The following is an 18,090-nucleotide window of genomic DNA, read 5'->3' as shown; positions in this document are numbered from 1 at the left end:
AACACGCTTGACCCTACATCATTACAATCTACACTACAGCAATCCCCGTTGGGCCCTCAGGCACTGGTGTGTGTATATGTGTGTCCATGCATTTATGTGTTTGGGGGTAGGATAAAGACCACTTGGTAGTGTTTGCTGGTTTAAAATCCCAGGGGGGAAATTGCTACCTCGAATAACAAGGACATTCAGCTTTACGTATCGAGAATCATATCAGTGTTGTAGCAAGGATGCCCTTGGAATAGGGCGCTTACGATGTAATAAAACACAGCAAGGTTGAAGTTCGGTGTTACGTTCAAGTTCGCAATGCTAATCTGTGTTGTTATCCCATGTGTCCGCTTTTGAGGTAGTGTTCATCCATAACAGAGAAATTCACCGTTACAGCAGGTGATGCCTTGTGTACATTTTTTTGTATTTATACCGGGAGGGAGGATCTATTTAACGAGGCCAAATCAATTAGCAGTTGAACAATGACACAGCCAGGCTCTCGGCATACAGTTTAGTAGGCAAATCAAGGGTGCAGAGAAAGTGGTGTTGGGGAGGATGGCAGTGATCCTAACCTAGAACCCTACCAGAGGCTAGACTGTGTGTGTGTGTTGTGTGTGTGAGAGAGAGAGAGAGAGACGTAGGGGGGGGTTTATGCATTTTGACAAACCACGCTGTTTAAGATATAATAGCTGCATAATCACCACCCCGGGCCGTCATTCTTCAGGATAATGGGCTGCTTATTCATCGGGGATGGCTTATGTCCCCACACACTTTTTATTTCTCCAGATTACCATGTTCTCTCTCTCTCTCTCTCTCTCTCTCTGTCTCTCTGTAATTCTGCCATGCTCCTGTGTATATACATTCTCTGTCTTTCTCTCTTGTTATCCCTGTCACCTTTCTTTCCCCCCTCCTTGTTTAACACATTCTCTCTCATCCTGTAAATGTTTCTTTCCGTTCCTCCACACTGCACTCTGTCTTCCCCAATTGCAATATGAATATGAACCTGTCTTTGACTGTTTTTATGCCCCCCTTAACTTTATTGTTCAATCTAATGTAACATTCTTGCTGTATTACAAACTCAATGTTGTAGTGGCAACTATATGTTGTGTATGTATATATGGTACATATATGTGGTATATGTTATATGTATATGTTGTGTTTATTCTAGAAGTAGCTGTGAATAGCTTTGTCATATGAGAACAAAAACATTGAAGGAAGCCTTGTGTATAAAGATCTCCAAGCATTGCTTTATTTAGGGTTTATTTTGCAACATCACTGTTCAAACCTACATTGTTAACAGATAAAAAAGAATAATGCCTATGGATTACTCTCCATCGTTTTAAATCTACCACTGGACCAATTAGTATGACAGAGACAGCTGGAGAGAAACAGTAGAACTTTTAATATCACAGCCACAATGGAACTCGACTGGAGGAGACACATAGACAACCAGACGGTACACCTTCGGTAGTCCAGGGAAGAGAAGGTAAGGAAATGGCGTGAGCCCATTGAATACAATGTTACAACTGACAACTACAGGAATCCCCAACTCGGACTTTATGATATATTTACAACATGAGAACCTTTATATTTCCCGTACCAGTAAACATTAATAGATAGACTTCTTCTTCTTCTTAATTTACATATTGAAATAATTTACATTGTCAGAGTGGATGGACTTGATGGGATCCCAGCACAGAGAGAATCAGAGACACATAATTGACAAGAATTGAAAGACTGGCCACTCCTCCAAGTGCTTAAAGAGTAACTTCCTGTTACAACAGGAAGTTCTGTATACTACTCCCCCCACCAGCCCTAAAGGACCCTCTATTCAGTTTGTGTAGGGATGCTGTTACCAAGTTACATCAGAAGGGGTAGATGGTGAAAAGAGGTGTAAACATGAAATATGCAGGTTCATTTCTCCAGTTGTGTTTCTACTTGTTTTATTGTCTTATTTTGGTTGTGCAGCAGGACACATTGAGTTGTGACACATCATTTGCTTACCTTTGTGGCAGTTTTTTTCTTCAGAGCTTTGGATATAAGGGAATAATAAATGGTATACATGTTCGTAATTGCATATGCTTCCTTCCCATCTGCCCAGAGCAAAATGTAATTAAAAGCTTTGCACATTTAGTCACTGAAATAATTTTCTCATTACCAAGCCAGTCTCCATACAAAGTGGTTTAATACTGGCCATTAAACTGGTAAATTAGTCACTTCTAATTAAGCAATAGAGGAGAACATGGCTTGAGTTTATATTTATGTATGTGCTTGCCTTTTTAGAATGTGCTATACAAGGCCTAATTGAATTGTTAATGGTCCCACAGTACAAGTTGTCTCTCAATGGTACCAATGCTGGCACAGATTAATTTTTCCCCCTGAAGACCCAAATTCCCTTAAAAGTGCCTCAATTCTGTAAACATTACATTGCAGAGTATTTTTCACCAAGTGCAACACTAGACAGGTAAATAGTTATAAAGGAACTGTATTTGCTCAGCTGTAGAGACCCTATGTATAGCCTGGTCTTTCACAATGTCAGGTTTAGAGTCCATTTCCCTTTAATGGTGCATTTCCATACAGGATTTGCCCCAGTGTTTTACCCAAAAGGCTCAGACTTTTCTATTTCCATCTACACGGACCGGCACCCGTGTCTCACTGGGCCATGGCTCCGGCGGACCTGCTCTCACTTGGGGCCAAAGCCAGGCCACTGGTACTTTTCAGCTGACATTTACATAACAATGGCTAACTGTGAACTTTAACACCTCACAAAGCAACTGTTTTGATTATGCAGAGGTTGTTGATTCTGCTCTTAACAAGTCCTCACTGTCAGCCCTAGCTATGGAAACACAATTTCCCTAGTATAACATAAGGGTGTATACACTAGTGTAACGCTGGTGTTAGTCGAAAAGCAGCATAAGAGTAAGGAATACCTAGACTCATCAGGTGTTGTTGGTCAAATAAGTATTCTTTTTTTATGCGTGCTTTGTTGTGTTTCACTCTGCTGTGTGGAAAGCCAGAAATTAGGCAACTGATAAAGCAAGAAGCTGGAGAGAACTCGGTCCAGGGTGAGATGATTTTGGTTTTCTAAACTCTGGCTACCAATGTCCCTAAACCCTCTGCTGGAGGGTATGATTCCTACAGGACTACAGAGGTTACAGACATGGGATGGGTGGGATTGATGCCCCTGCTAGGCCGCACTCAGATCCTGTGGCTCAGTTAGGCAGCGTGTCCAGTCCCAGGGAGGCTGCGTGCTGCTTGGCCCGCATCCGGAGGTTCTCGATGCTGGTGGTCTTGCTGTTGTGGTTGGGGAGGCCTCCGGAGGCCTGGAGCAGGGGACTGTTCCACACCTGCTGGGCCGCGTGGTGGGACAGGGACTGGTAGTATGACTGGCAGGGCAGGGAGCCCAGCGGTCCCGGGGACATGTTGACGTTCATGCCCAGGTAGGGCAGGGAGGAGGGGGTGCTCATGTCGAAGGAAGGGTAGTGCACCATGTTGTTGGTGGCAGCCATGTGCTGGCGGAACTGCTCCTGCAGGCGGAAGAGGCTGAGCGGGGAGGAGGAGTAGGAGTGGCTCTGGGAGATCCCACCACTGACACCAATGGACGAGGGCGTCACAGACGGGGAGACCATGGGGGATTCTGAGTAAAGGAAAAAACAGATAAGAGTCAAGAACATTAAAGATGTCCTCCAGTGATTTTGTTTTACTTTTCCTGTTGAAAAGTGATATCCCAATTATAAACACAGTAAAGCAGGGGTCTTCAACTTTTTCTTGCCCAGGGACCCCCACCAAGCAAACCAGCGACCCAGAGACCCCCATCATGATAGCAAAACATGTTTTTTTCCACATATATTGTCTTATTATCCAGTGAATGATAATGGCAAGGACAAATAATCAACATTTTAAAATGAATAGATTTGGTAGATCGTTTTTCATTATTTTGACCTCCCCACATTATAAATTGGAAGAAGTGTCAACTCTACCATAGCCTATTAGCTAGAAAAGTAACTCCAAATTAGGCCTGTGACGATTATGGAATTTGGGTTAACGATTAATTGTCATGCAAATAGTCACAGTTATTATCATAATTGTCATTTTTGTTGAAACATTTTTGAGCTTATAATGCATCTTTGAAAGACATATCTAATGAATACAACACAGCTTTGGTGACACCCCCGTTTCAAGAACGAATCGTTTTGATCGCTTAGAACTTTTGGAAATAAAGTTTATCCCCCTAACTGTGCCGTTCTGCTCATAAAATGATTACTAACTTTACCCACTTCATGTAAAAATGTAAAACTGCTATTGGGTAAACTATATCTACTTGAATATAAAGTTGAATCCTCCCTTCTAAAATGTAAGCATTATGACGGAAAAGCTAATAGCAGCTATCCCCATTTAGCTTTTGCAGAAGCAGCAGCTACTCTTCCTGGGGTCCACAAAAAAACACAAAACATGACGAGTAACAAAACACTGATACACTGATAGACAAGAACAGTCACACAAATGTAAAATAACAATATACAAACAATACAACAACAAAATTATACAAACAATACAACTACAAAATAATGTGTATAAGCTCCCTAACAAGCACAATGTGTTGGCAAAAATGTATGTCCAAGTCAAGAAAGCTTTCCAGCAGCCAGCGTCATTTGCCACGACTGGTTCTCACAGGTGCTTTTTCAAAGCCTATGTCAGATACTCCAGTGAGTGTACTTTGCTCAATATTTGAGAAACAAAGTTGACATCATTAGAAATAAGATATTCCCCTCTTTTCTACTGTAGGTATAATTCAACATTTGCTGTGTCTGTTGTTGCTATTGATATTCATAAAAACATTGAAATAAAAATGAAAGTGCCACTTTTTGTACATATATTTTTGCAGACCCCCTGCAGTACCTCAGTGGACCCATAGGGGGCCGGGGACCCCCGGTTGAATACCCCTGCAGTAAAGTACACACACAAAAGTGTAAAACATTTTTTTTAGACACAACTGCAAACTTCAAAGAGTACAGCATTCAAGGAGTTGGTCTGATGGGGACTTTGTGATGTCATCAGCCTCCCACCTTGCTTGAGGAACAATAGAGAACAAAAGAGGGAAGGTCCCCCTCTTATGTCATGTCATGAGGATACCTGGACCACTTATTGAGATGTGCCTTTTGTTAAGTAATCAGGTGAAAAGGAGACTGGAGGAGGACTTTAAACTACGTTTCTCTGGTAGGCAGGAAGGCAGACCTATGTATAACTTACTAAGAACCGGCAAAGCTGCTGTGCCACCTCTTCATTTGCCACTATGACTGAAATGAACTGATGTTGGACGACAATGTAAGCATTTCATATGTTTACTCTTAATTGACTATCCTGAAGGATGCCTCTAAATTTGATTGACTTTGTCTGTTTTCTAATGCCCCCAATGAAGCTATGTATATTAGAGATGTACAAGTGTCAGTCACAATTTAAGACCTTGTCCTTACCGGGTTTGGGACTAAGCCGCCTGCAGGGTGGCGAGACGTTGCCTGGCGTCATCGCCCTCTCACTCTTGAGCTCCTCCCTCTGTGGCTTAGACTCCTCCTCCTTATCGGTAGCGTTGTCCTCGGTGGCCGACTCGCAGCCCGACTGTTCTGCCGAGGTCACGTTTAACTCCATGCTAATTTCCGACACCAATGGACGGGGCGGACCCTCAACCTCCAAGGAGGAAGAGGAGGAGGATGGGGGGAGCTGGTTCTCTGGAGTGATGGTGGTGGGAGCCTCCTCCTTGTCACCTCCCTCTCCGTTGGCCTCCTTCTGTTTCTGGAGCTGCTCCTTCTGCAGGCTGCGCTGCTTCTTGCGGAACTTGGCCCTGCGGTTCTTGAACCACACCTGTTTAAAATGTGCCAGGTTGGGAGACGGTTAGAAGCATGCTCCCTGCTGATTATAAAAATATGTTTGAGAAAGGCTAATTCTGTGTGTATGTGTGTTTTACTATTTGTCTTATGAAAACTTGTAAAAAATAATTGGCCTGAGTCATTTTTTTGACATGTTTTGCCCAATGTTAAAGATGTGTAGATCCTGTAGCACTAACTCCAAAAAGTTTTGGGACACTGTAAAGTCCATTGAGAATAAGAGCACCTTCTCCTAGCTGCCCACTGCACTGAGCTAGGAAACACTATCACCACCGATAAATCTACAATAATCGAGAATTTCAATAATCATTTTGCTACGGCTGGCCATGCTTTCCACCTGGCTACCACTACCCCGGCCACCAGCTCTGCACCCTCCGATGCAACTTGCCCATGCCCCCCCGCTTCTCCTTCACACAAATTCAGACAGCTGATGTTCTGAAAGAGCTGCAAAATCTGGACCCCTACAAATCATCTGGGCTACACAATCTGGACCCTTTCTTTCTAAAACTAGCTCCTGAAATTGTCGCAACCCCTATTACTAGCCTGTTCAACCTCTCTTTCGTAATGTCTGAGATCCCCAGAGATTGGAAAGCTGCCGCGGTCATCCCCCTCTTCAAAGGGGGTGACACTCTAGATCCAAACTGTTACAGACTTATATCCATCCTGCCCTGCCTTTCGAAAGTTTTTGAAAGCCAAGTTAACAAACAGATCACCGACCATTTCGAATCCCAGCGTACCTTCTCCGCTATGCAATCCGGTTTCCGAGCTGGTCATGGGTGCACCTCAGCTACGCTCAAGGTCCTAAACGATATTATAACCGCGATCGATAATAGACAGTACTGTGCAGCCGTCTTCATCGACCTGGCCAAGGCTTTCGACTCTGTCAACCACCGCATTCTTATTGGCAGACTAAATAGCCTTGGTTTCTCAAATGACTGCCTCGCCTAGTTCACCAACTACTTCTCAGATAGAGTTCAATGTGTCAAATCGGAGGGCCTGTTGTCTGGACCTATGGCAGTCTCTATGGGGGTGCCACAGGGTTCAATTCTTGGGCCGACTCTTTTCTCTGTGTATATCAATGATGTCGCTCTTGCTGCTGGTGACTCTCAGATCCACCTCTACGCAGACGACACCATTTTGTATACATCTGGCCCTTCATTGGACACTGTGTTAACAAACCTCCAAACAAGCTTCAATGCCATACAACACTCCTTCAGTAGCCTCCAACTGCTCTTAAACACTAGTAAAACTAAATGCATGCTCTTCAATCGAACGCTGCTGGCACCCGCCCACCCGACTAGAATCACTACTCTCGACGGGTCTGACCTAGAGTATGTGGACAACTACAAATACATAGGTGTCTGGTTAGACTGTAAACTCTCCTTCCAGACTCACATTAAGAATCTCCAATCCAAAGTTAAATCTAGAATCGGCTTCCTATTTCGCAACAAAGCCTCCTTCACTCATGCAGCCAAACATGCCCTCGTAAAACTGACTATCCTACCGATCCTTGACTTTGGCGATGTCATTTTCAAAATAGCCTCCAACACTCTACTCAGCAAATTGGATGTAGTCTATCACAGTGCCATCCGTTTTGTCACCAAAGCCCCTTATACTACCCACCACTGTGACCTGTATGCTCTTGTTGGCTGGTCCTCACTACATATTCGTCGCCAAACCCACTGGCTCCAGGCCATCTATAAATCACTGCTAGGCAAATCCCTGCCTTATCTTAGCTCATTGGTCACCATAGCAACACCCACCCGTAGTCTGCGCTCCAGCAGGTATATCTCATTGGTCATCCCCAAAGCCAACACCTCCTTTGGCCGCCATTCCTTCCAGTTCTCTGCTGCCAATGACTGGAACGAATTGCAAAAATCTCTGAAGCTGGAGACTCTTATCTCCCTCACTAACTTTAAGCATCAGTTGTCAGAGCAGCTTACCGATCACTGCACCTGTACACAGCCATTCTGAAATTAGCCCACTCAACTACCTCATCCCCATATTGTTATTTATTTTGCTCATTTGCACCCCAGTAACTCTATTTGCACATAATCTCTTGCACATCTATCATTCCAGTGTTAATACTAATTGTAATTATTTTGCACTATAGCCTATTTATTGCCTTACCTCCATAACATGCTACATTTGCACACACTGTATATAAATTTTCTGTTGTATTTTTGACTTTATGTTTTGTTTTACCCCATATGTAACTCTGTGTTGTTGTTTTTATCGCACTGCTTTGCTTTATCTTGGCCAGGTCGCAGTTGTAAATGAGAACTTGTTCTCAACTGGCTTACCTGGTTAAATAAAGGTGAAATAAAAAAATAAAAAATGTGTCATGAATTATGATTGATCAGATACCATATGTGCCATATCAACCAATAGTATTATGTGTATGTCAGACTATGGTACTATGTATTCTGAATGTTAATTCTGTAGTGACTTTGCCTTCCATACCTGCACACGGGCCTCGGGAAGGTTAGTGCACATGGCAAGGCGCTCGCGCATCACCACGTCGGGGTAGTGGGTCTTCTGGAAAGTCTTCTCCAGTGCCTCGAGCTGCTGTGCCGTGAACGCGGTGCGGCTCCGGCGCTGTTTGCGATGCTGGGACCCGTAGCGAGCCTCCAGGATGATGTCTTGAAATGTGCAGCCGTTGGAAGAGAAGAGACTCGGCAAGTTTAATTAATTAGACACGGGAATATGTCCGAAAGTTATAATGAATTGAAAGGTGTGTATGTGTGTAAAGGTTTGTTTGTTGGACTCAATTACCAGCAAGTCTCTCAGCTAGGGTGAGCGCGTGCACTGAAGGTCGGTAGTCTGGCGCGTGCTGCGCCTGTTGCGCGGCCTGCTGGTGCAGGTTGTACATGGCGCTCAGGGAGTTCATCGCGTGGAGAGAGTAGCCGTTCACTCCATAGTGCTGCATGACGGACACTACCTGTGGGAACACACACATATAAATCATGTTAGTATTTGCTTGCATGTTTTTATTTGTCTATCTCTAAGGGGAGTTGTCCGGGCTGTTCATAGGCTATTTTTTGCGTGTGTTAACCTGCCCATTTTGGATACGCGTGTAATGAACGGTCTAAATTCACTGTTGGCTAAAATTATCAAATCAAAACCAAATCAAAAGTTATTTGTCACATGTATTGGGCCGTACGCACTACCCTCTGTAGTGCCTTGCGGTCGGAGGCCGAGCAGTTGCCATACCAGGCAGTGATGCAACCAGTCAGGATGCTCTCGATGGTGCAGCTGTAGAACTTTTTGAGGATCTGAGGACCCATGCCAAATCTTTTCAGTCTCCTGAGGGGGAATAGGCTTTGTCGTGCCCTCTTCACGACTGTCATGGTGTGTTTGGGGTATCTGACGCGTTATGATAGTTTCGATGTTGTGTGTAGGTAGGGCCTAGAGTAGACAGTGGGGCACGTTCAATTTATGCATACTGTATTTCATCATTTGATCACCTTATGAAAAGTTGCAGACCTTTCGTGTGATCTGTAGGTTGGTTGATCCTTGATAAACCATGGCTTAATTTGTTCATGTTAAAATGTCAAAGTCGTGTGGCGCTTGTAATAGACTAGGCCCATTCATCTTGTATATCCCTTGAAAGTTTATCTCCTTGGTGGTCATTTGAATCGGATATAGACGCATTTCCTTTCGCCACGGCAGACTGGAGTCAGACAAAAACGTTATCCATTAACATCCAATTATCGCTTGGTTCAAGCCATTAATTGTACAAAAGGCTTTTAATTGGGGTAATTATCACTCGTTCACTTAATGAAGCGTGACGGATGCCTTATAAATAAATTTAATCACTTCATTTCCCTGTGATCGCAGCAAAAGTGCAAATCCCTTTTGAAAGCGCTGCATGCTTTGAGAGATCATTGCGTTTATTAAATGCTTTCGAAATGATATACAGATATAGGATCTTAATTTAATCACCCTGTTGCAAGATAACTGTCATGCAATGCATGACATTTTAAACTTGTAGTGTATTTGAGGATTAAAAAGGCTTTTGAAGTTTGTAATTTCCACTTTGAAATTTCAGACTTGATTTTCCCTTACTAATGTATCAACCCTGACAAAAATGTCCATTAATTATAATCACACAATTCACATTTACTGTTGCTGCAGGATTATGTTCCTGCTGTAGCAAACTGACTGAAATTAAGATCCTTCATCTGTAAAACGATTTGTTCCGGGCCAGAATGGTAACCTGAAATCACAGAGGATTATATTGAACAGTTATGATAGGCTATTGAAATTGAAATACCTTCTGTCAATACGTTTGCTTTAGAATTATGTCCTTTGGTTAGCCTATGAATTTTAGCAGTCACTCTATTCCATTTTAACTACTATTTGTTGGACAATGTTGGTTTATATTAAGTTACCATAAGTCTAATCAAAATACCCAAATTATAGCCTTGAGTTTATTGGACAGAATAACTTTACAACAAGGAATCAAAGCCTTATATGTAGGTCTCCGAGGGCAACTATCTCATCCTCCATTTTTGTAGGTCCTTCGCCGCTTTAAATGAACTGCTTCAGGACACGATTAGATATGTATTAGTATCGAGGTCGTTGACAAGAAGGGATATCTTGGCGGCTCGAGCAGTTATGACTATTACAGAGAGGTCCAAGAAATAAGAAATGAATCTTCCTATGCATGGCAGGTATCTGGGGACTTGGAAGCTAGAGAGCGATCCTAGTCTTAAATTGCCTCACTATAGCATTTTGACATGCTAGGCCTGGGAGGTAGCCCATAATGCTTTTTCTTCACCGGTGTCTGTGCTCCTTTAGGCCTATTTTCATTGGCCCACTCAGCATCTTCGATACAGAAAGTTCACCATGGGTTACTGGGGACAAAATGTTTCTAAGATGAATGTTTTGAATTAAGTTAATCCAAAAATGTATATGTCCATGTGTAATTCGGCTGACTGAAAATGTAGGTATTCAAGTCATTCAAAAAGGTCGTCGTTTTTCGAAATGTCATGGTGCTCATGGCTATTTCTAATTTTATATATCTGACATTTTACATAAGAACATTATACAATATAATTAACTGCCTCAAGTCTTGCCCAAGGCTAAAGATGCTGTTATAATTCAAATTCAGTCACGAATTTAATTTATCCACACACAATTCAATTCTGAAAACAGTGATGCTGCACTTCATGCAGTCTGTGATAATGATCAAATTGATGTATTTAATTGAATATTAAATGTAATTGCTAACACGTTTGACAAGTAAGCCTTTATTTGAAGTTAATTCACTTCACAACAGTTAATCCAATATTACTTAATCCGTTGATCATGTTAATTTATGATACAGTAAGACCTTAAATGATAGGCTATAGTTGTAACCTGCACACCAATTGAATAGGCCTGGTAATAAACTATTATTATTTGTTGTTGTTGTTGTTATTATTATTAGTGATTATTATATTACTATGATTATTTTATAATGTTATACCCTAATTGTAGTATGAATAATATTGATAATTGTGTTATTACAAAATGAGTTCAAATAGAAATCTCTATTGGGCCATGAAAATTGTTTTACTAACTAATAAAATAAAATAATTGAAATCAAACACTCCATCCAAATAAGTACGAACTTGCCTTTTTTCCCCTTGCATTATGAAACGTTTTTGCAACCACTAATAATTTGAGCAATAAAGTCAGATTTAGCACCATGAAGCTGATATCCATTTCGCAGCCGTCTGTGTGTGCAAATGGCAGCTGTGGGTGTGGGTGTGTAAATGATGCCCGCAGTGCCCATTCCCAACCTATTAAGTCACAGTGCCTGATGAATGTGATCACAGGGCAAGAGGGAATAGTTTAATTCGCCTGGACAGAAGGTGCTTCGCTAAACATTTACTTTGCTCCCCCAAGTATTTGAGTTGAATGGGTCCCGCTTTCCTCCTTCCCCTCTCTCGCGGCCTCTTATCCCATCGCCCCGGGGTAACGTTTTGGCTGAGATGTATGGCTTCTCCGCGGGTAAAATATGCATGTTGATCTCCATTTGGCTCCCCGTCTAATGGAAGTGCAAATAGGTTTCGACTGCGAGGCCCTCCATTCATCATCAACCGGACGGACGTACAGTGCGGTTCATCCGCGTGCATGTGTGTGCGTTCGTGCGTGCGTGCGTTCGTGCGTGCGTGGAGAGAGATAGGAGAACTAGGGATAGGCTTCTACTGTTATTTTTACATTTACGCTTCTCATGTGTTTCCTTCTTTTTGATATTGATAACAAGCATTGCGCATGTATGATAGGCCTACCATATTTACCACACAAACCTGCTTATTCTGTCTAGCTGCCATTGTTGTCTATTCATACGCCTATCCTTGCTCCAGGCTGTATGTTTGAGTGCCACAGGCAGCACTGCTCAATGCTTCGATTATTAAAACGTAATTATGTAAATTGCCATGTACAGTGCAACTCTATGATCTGACTAAATTAGGAAAAATGTTATACTAAAAACCCTTGGGCCCTATGCGGCTCGTGTATGGCAAGCGACAATCTGCCCATGGTGTCAGACATATTTTTGTATTCCAGACTGTCAAAGGCCGCGAGACAAGTGTTTGATTAGCGAATTTCCCGTGAAGAGGAGGCCACACGGGTTAACAACAGCCTAAACCAAACTATTATTCGTTAATTTACGATTAAACCATCATTTAATTGCAATTTCATATTGACACAATTGCATGGGCTTATTCCATCTGAACTGAGGGTGGAAAATGTACTTTGTTTGAATGTTAAGAATTATGAAAGAGAAATGATAGGTCTACACTCTTAGAAAAAAAGGTTCTGATAGAACCAAAAAGGGTTCTATGCTTGCTTCATATATGGCACCCCTTAAGGTTCTATATAGAACCGAAATTGGTTCCATATAGAACCGTATATGGACCAATTTGGTTCAGTGAAGAAGAACTCCTGCGGTTCTGATCAAAGAACCCTACAAAAGTGTTCAATGTAGAACCTTTAGGGGTGCCACATATGAAGCAAGCAATATAACCTATTTTTTGTTCTATCCAGAACCTTTTTTTTCTAAGTGAGGATGTGGCTGTTATGGCTATAAAAATAGCAATAGAAGGCCATGAAAGCCTCATACACTCAATAAGTTCTTGCCTCATAATTCCTAACTGGAAATCGCTGAAGTGCTTCCACAAAACACTGTATATCTACATATTAATTTGTATTATTATTTTTTTAGATAAAAAAATTGCAAGATCTCCCATTCATTTTTGCATGACCTCACATTCCCATGAAATAGCCTAGCCAATTGTGGTAAAAAAGTATCTTCGAAATGTTTTGGATTGTTTTACTGCATCACATTTAAATTCAACAAAGATGTACATGAATCTGTACGAATTCAATATAGTTCTACTTTATTCCTTATGTCGAGTCTTGCCGCATCTGCGCCCAAAGTATAATTACTATAGCTGTAAATGCTCGCTCGATATTGGCACAACGACGACTTCTTGTAAAACATAATATCGTGCAATTAAGATAAGGTATATTATATGCATAGAGTGTGCACCAATACATAATTTTTGTCACCATATTTGTATCAACACTGTTGTTTCCAGCAATGTATTAACATGTTACAAGTTTGACACAGTCCCAGAGATGTCCAAAAAGTTCTTACCTCTCGCCAACACAGCCGAGTTGTCTTTGGATGTTGTGATGCTAAAGTGTATCCCGATTCTAAAGTGATTTCTTAGGATTTCTTATTATAGCTATGTCTCCTTGTTTATAATGTCCACCTTTCTCGTGCTCTTCATGCGATTTGGAAGGAACGATTGCAAGTCCACAGTTTCGTCTTGTGTAAAAACGCGCGCTCTGCTACTTTCCGCGTGACTGAATCGTCTGCGTCTCTTGCTCAACATAGGAAGCTGCCATCTACCCGGCCACGAGCTGAAGAGGGATTTTAAAGCGTGCTCTGTGAGGTCATGTAAGATTTCTAGTGGTCCTTGAAGCTGTCAATCAAAGAAATAGACTATTTCTCCCCCACTAGTAGCAGAGTTTTGGCCAATGTCCCTGTACAATTCGAAATCATGAACTTTAGAATATAATGTCTGCAGATTCCCATATGTCAGTCTACATGTATTTGTTTTGCATTTGTGTTTGAATTGATAAACATTCAGTAAATGTATGGATTAAGAAGAGTACCAACTCCTTTTAATTCTGGAAAACAAGTGTACAAAATAAGTACGCCTATAAGATGTTTGTAATAGATCATTAATATTCTATTTGATATTTTTCTTGCCTTTGAGGGATATTTGATGTCAGTGAATACATACATTGTGTTGATATTGTGTAGCCCTTAATTGGTAGATGGATAACATTTCCAGAATTTTAACGCTGTTAAATTATATTTAAACTTAGATAAAACAAGATTGAATACTTATTTTCTAATATTTTAGATACTTTTATAATAATTAATTATATTGATTTATAAATGGAAAATTGGGCATCTTTTATTTCAATGTAGTAGCCTACAAAGTTGTTGTTTCCAATTACCAGTGACAGACACAGTCGTTGCAGTTTTATATATAAAAAAAATCCGTATCTTAAATTATTTTGTATTTTTTCGTAAGACATTTCAGAATTTTTTATTTTTTTGCAATTAAATGTTTATTTCTCAGAATACTTTGACATTAGTGATGTCCTTGGATGCAAGTCTTTGCGTTTTGGCGAACCGAATACCTTATACGTGGATTTGTATTTGCTTTTCGGCTTTCCTCATGCAATTGGAGTAGAGCGCGCGGTGGAAAGACTTTGGAGAGATCGCTAATAGATGCCAGGCTAGTGCCTTTACAATCTCTCCCGGCCTTGAAGGATTTGGGCTAGGATAGGGAAGACAAGACGCCATCCCAGCCTCCAAAAACCCCTGTCTTAAAATGACTGCGGGTAAGAGGATTAAAACAATAATGCCCTTCTCTTCTTGAAAGGTTTTTAGAGAAGATTTCTTCTCGCGGAGCAAAACCGTTTAGGTGGGAATTAAGGGCAGCGCAAAGTAGCCTTTTAATGTAAAGCTTGCATATTTTGTAAAAGATTATTGGGGAAAGAGGGCAGCGTGAAACTCCCTAACCGGAGTTTTATCTCTGACCATGTTTCTCATCCACAGATATTTGAATTGCAGACAAAAGATCCTATGGAATGGAGAATATTGCATTTTCACCCTCTATATCACATATGCCCCCTTTTTAAATATGTATGACACTCAAATGCATGAATATGTTTGGACTTTGAATGTTTAGCCTGTTCTGCAATTCAAGTAGTTGAATTTTGAAGGATAAACTTTCTTTGGGAAACGTACACTTTTGTCCAACTGTGTGTGTGTGTGTGTGTGTGTGTGTGTGTGTCTGTGTGTAAGACAGAGAGAGAGAGAGTTGGTGTTTTACAGATACCCAAGATGTGTAGAAATTACGCACGTATTATGCACGGATTACACTGTAAACAATGTTATAAAGTTAATTCCAATTATATTCGAAGGTAGGCCTACTGCTGTCAATATCTGCAGTCTGAAGCTAAACCACATGGAATATGATTTTGCATGGGATATACAAAAGTTTGAGAAACTGGAACCATTATGGAGCACTTTTGTGCAGTAAACAAGTTTGCGATTTTCCAAGAAAATAGGGTTAACATAGTTTTATGTTTTTACACATTATCTCTAGACACTAGATAACATATTGTCTAGATTTCAATTTGGTGGTATAGGAATCATTTTGCTCCTTATGGTCCAAATGCACAAGTTGCACGCTTAGAAGTTGGTCCTTATCTTTGCTTTAAATTAGGCTGTTTGGGTTGAATTATGGCAAGCTTTTTACTGAATACTTCGTCCTATTCAGAACTATTCACTTCGTTGACAAAATTATGTAGCCTATACTTTGTTAAATGAGCGTGATTGAAATGAATGTAATTTCAACGTTATAATAACATTAATATTATAGGCCTAATAATAACCACAACAATAATTATGATTATGATTATGATTATTGTTATTATTATGATTATTATTATGTTATTTTATTTTATCAAACGTGTTTGCATTTGCAGATATTATAACGTCCATGCATAGACTATTCAGTTTATGGTAGACTATAGTAATTTCAACAGTAAAACGTTTTGCTATACTGTTTCTCTGCCCCGCAACCAAACTCGTGTCCCTCTCCGGTTTCCATCGCTTTCGTCTATCACTCGGTTTCTTCTTGAGGTCTGAGAAAGAAAGAGGATTAACTTGTGAACCAATGGAAATAAGAATTTAAACGGGAGGTAAATCTAGGCAATGTCTCATTGTGAAGACCGTTTCTAAAGCAATTAAAGCGAGAAAGAGTTCTTCTCAGCGCCTCTTCTCCAAAGCTGCTTTGCGCTGGGCTTAGCGCGACTACTGTCCAGCGCATCTGAAAGGTTTAAAGGCCGGAGTGTCACAAGAGCTTCCCATTAAGAATACCTCTCCAGCCCTGCCAAGTGTCCTCACCTTTCCGATATATAACCCCACGGTCCTGGGACTGGAGCTATTCGAAGGTTTATCCTGGGTTTTAGCGTTATTTTAGCCCTCATTTTGATGTGATTTGCCTTTAGGCCTATTCCTATAGTATTAATTCCCTATGGCCTATTCATTGATCTCTATATTATGTGTTTTGACAATTGAAAACATATAGAAGTTAGTTTTTAAATAATGTAGGTTAAGATGGCAGCCTATAAAAAAGGTTGATAATGGCGCGTTGGAACTTTATTCGCCAATTGGATGACTGTCTTCAATTTTATTTACATAAAAATGAAAATAGACTACTTTTTAGATTTGGGAGAAAAACATAAGAGGGAAAAATGTCTCACTGCCAGTGAATACTGCTCACTAATAGCTAATTAATAGTCCTAATGATGTTTCTGTAACTTCATGAATACATTAGGTCTGCAATCCAGCTAGCTTTAGCCTCCGCAGCTCCATTCAAGGGTATTTCAGCATCTGTTCATCCCAGGGCAATTAATCATTTTGATGTGTAGTTTAAAATCGACTTCTTTCAGGAGACCTTTTTTGACAAGAATAACAAAGCAATTTGCCAGGAGCCATCTCTTAGACGCGTTATTAGCAGCACCTTCATCTTAAACCCGTTTTTTTACTCCCATATTTTCCAAATTAGATACCTGTGTTAAAGGGACAGGGACACTTTTTGGTTTATTGTTAATGCCACGCCTCCGAATCCTCCTGAAATCCTTTTATTCGTGACAAGATCTCAGGATCTCCTCAGCAAATCCCCCCTCTAAAAGTTTTCAACCTGTCAGTTCTCTCTAAAAGCTGTATAATTCCCGCTCTTTCTCTCTCCACTCAATCCCTTTCTCTCTCTTCTCACCCCCCCACTTTTCTCCCTTGTCTCTCTATCCTTCTCACCCCCCACTTTTCTCCCTTGTCTCTCTATCCTTCTCACCCCCCCACTTTTCTCCCTTGTCTCTCTATCCTTCTCACCCCCCACTTTTCTCCCTTGTCTCTCTATCCTTCTCACCCCCCCACTTTTCTCCCTTGTCTCTCTATCCTTCTCACCCCCCCACCTTTCTCCCTTGTCTCTCTATCCTTCTCACCTCTTTTGCTATCCTTTCTGTTCTTTCGATTTGTACCTTTTCCCCCATTATTTTTCTCTCTTCTTTTTTCTCTCACTCACCCCCTTTCTCTTTCCCTCTCCCTTCTCTGCTTCCTCCTCTCCCTCTCTCTCACCCCCCTTTCTCTCTCTCCTCCTCCTCTCTCTCTCTCTCTCTCTCTCTCTCTCTCTCTCTCTCCTCTATTTCCCTCACCCTCTCCCTCTCCTTCTCTTTCTCCCTTCTCACTCTCTCTCTCTCTCTCTCTCTCTCTCTCTCTCTCTCTCTCTCTCTCTCTCCCTCTCCTCTCTCCCTCTCTCTCTCTCTCTCTCTCTCTCTCTCTCTCTCTCTCTCTCTCTCTCTCTCCTCTATTTCCCTCACCCTCTCCATCTCTTTCTCCCTTCTCACCCTTTCTCACTCTCTCTCTCTGGCCCGGATCCCTCAGCACAAGGGACCCCATTGTATAGTCCTAATCCAGAGGCAACACAGCTTTAGCGACATGGAGGGATAAAAGGCCCATCAAGCCCACAACTTTATGGGGGCAAATCTCTCCCTAATCCCTCGCTTTATCTAAACAAAAGCCCCTCTGCCTTAATCCACCTTCGCTTCGAAAAAATAAAAAAGAGGGGGGGGGGGTAAA

The 18,090-nt window shown here is 41.3% G+C and overlaps 1 protein-coding gene across 1 annotated transcript; it reads right to left on the bottom strand.

Annotated features, from left to right (window-relative positions):
- Positions 1 to 2,785: 2,785 nt before the first annotated feature.
- Positions 2,786 to 13,774, bottom strand: LOC121534582 (diencephalon/mesencephalon homeobox protein 1-A-like). Its single transcript, XM_041841162.2, has 5 exons — positions 13,519 to 13,774; positions 8,643 to 8,808; positions 8,331 to 8,509; positions 5,460 to 5,844; positions 2,786 to 3,622 (listed from the first exon to the last, which is right to left on the bottom strand). Exons 2-5 carry the CDS (start codon positions 8,794 to 8,796, stop codon positions 3,198 to 3,200), a joined length of 1,143 nt encoding a protein of 380 aa, XP_041697096.1. The 5' UTR covers positions 8,797 to 8,808; positions 13,519 to 13,774; the 3' UTR covers positions 2,786 to 3,197.
- Positions 13,775 to 18,090: the final 4,316 nt, after the last annotated feature.

The sequence above is a fragment of the Coregonus clupeaformis genome, chromosome 21, assembly GCF_020615455.1.
Source record: "Coregonus clupeaformis isolate EN_2021a chromosome 21, ASM2061545v1, whole genome shotgun sequence".
NCBI classification, from domain to species: domain Eukaryota; kingdom Metazoa; phylum Chordata; class Actinopteri; order Salmoniformes; family Salmonidae; genus Coregonus; species Coregonus clupeaformis.
Note: the sequence above shows the minus strand (reverse complement) of the source record. Positions and strands in the feature narration are given on the sequence as shown.

Bases quoted from the DNA above. Each gene is read 5' to 3' on its own strand.
- LOC121534582 (XM_041841162.2), bottom strand. From the start codon at position 8,796: ATGCAGCACTATGGAGTGAACGGCTACTCTCTCCACGCGATGAACTCC. The intron at 5,845-8,330 runs GTATGGAAGGCA...CATTTTAAACAG, and splicing joins TTCCCGAGGCCCGTGTGCAG to GTGTGGTTCAAGAACCGCAG. The intron at 3,623-5,459 runs GTAAGGACAAGG...TCCTTTACTCAG, and splicing joins GCGGCTTAGTCCCAAACCCG to AATCCCCCATGGTCTCCCCG.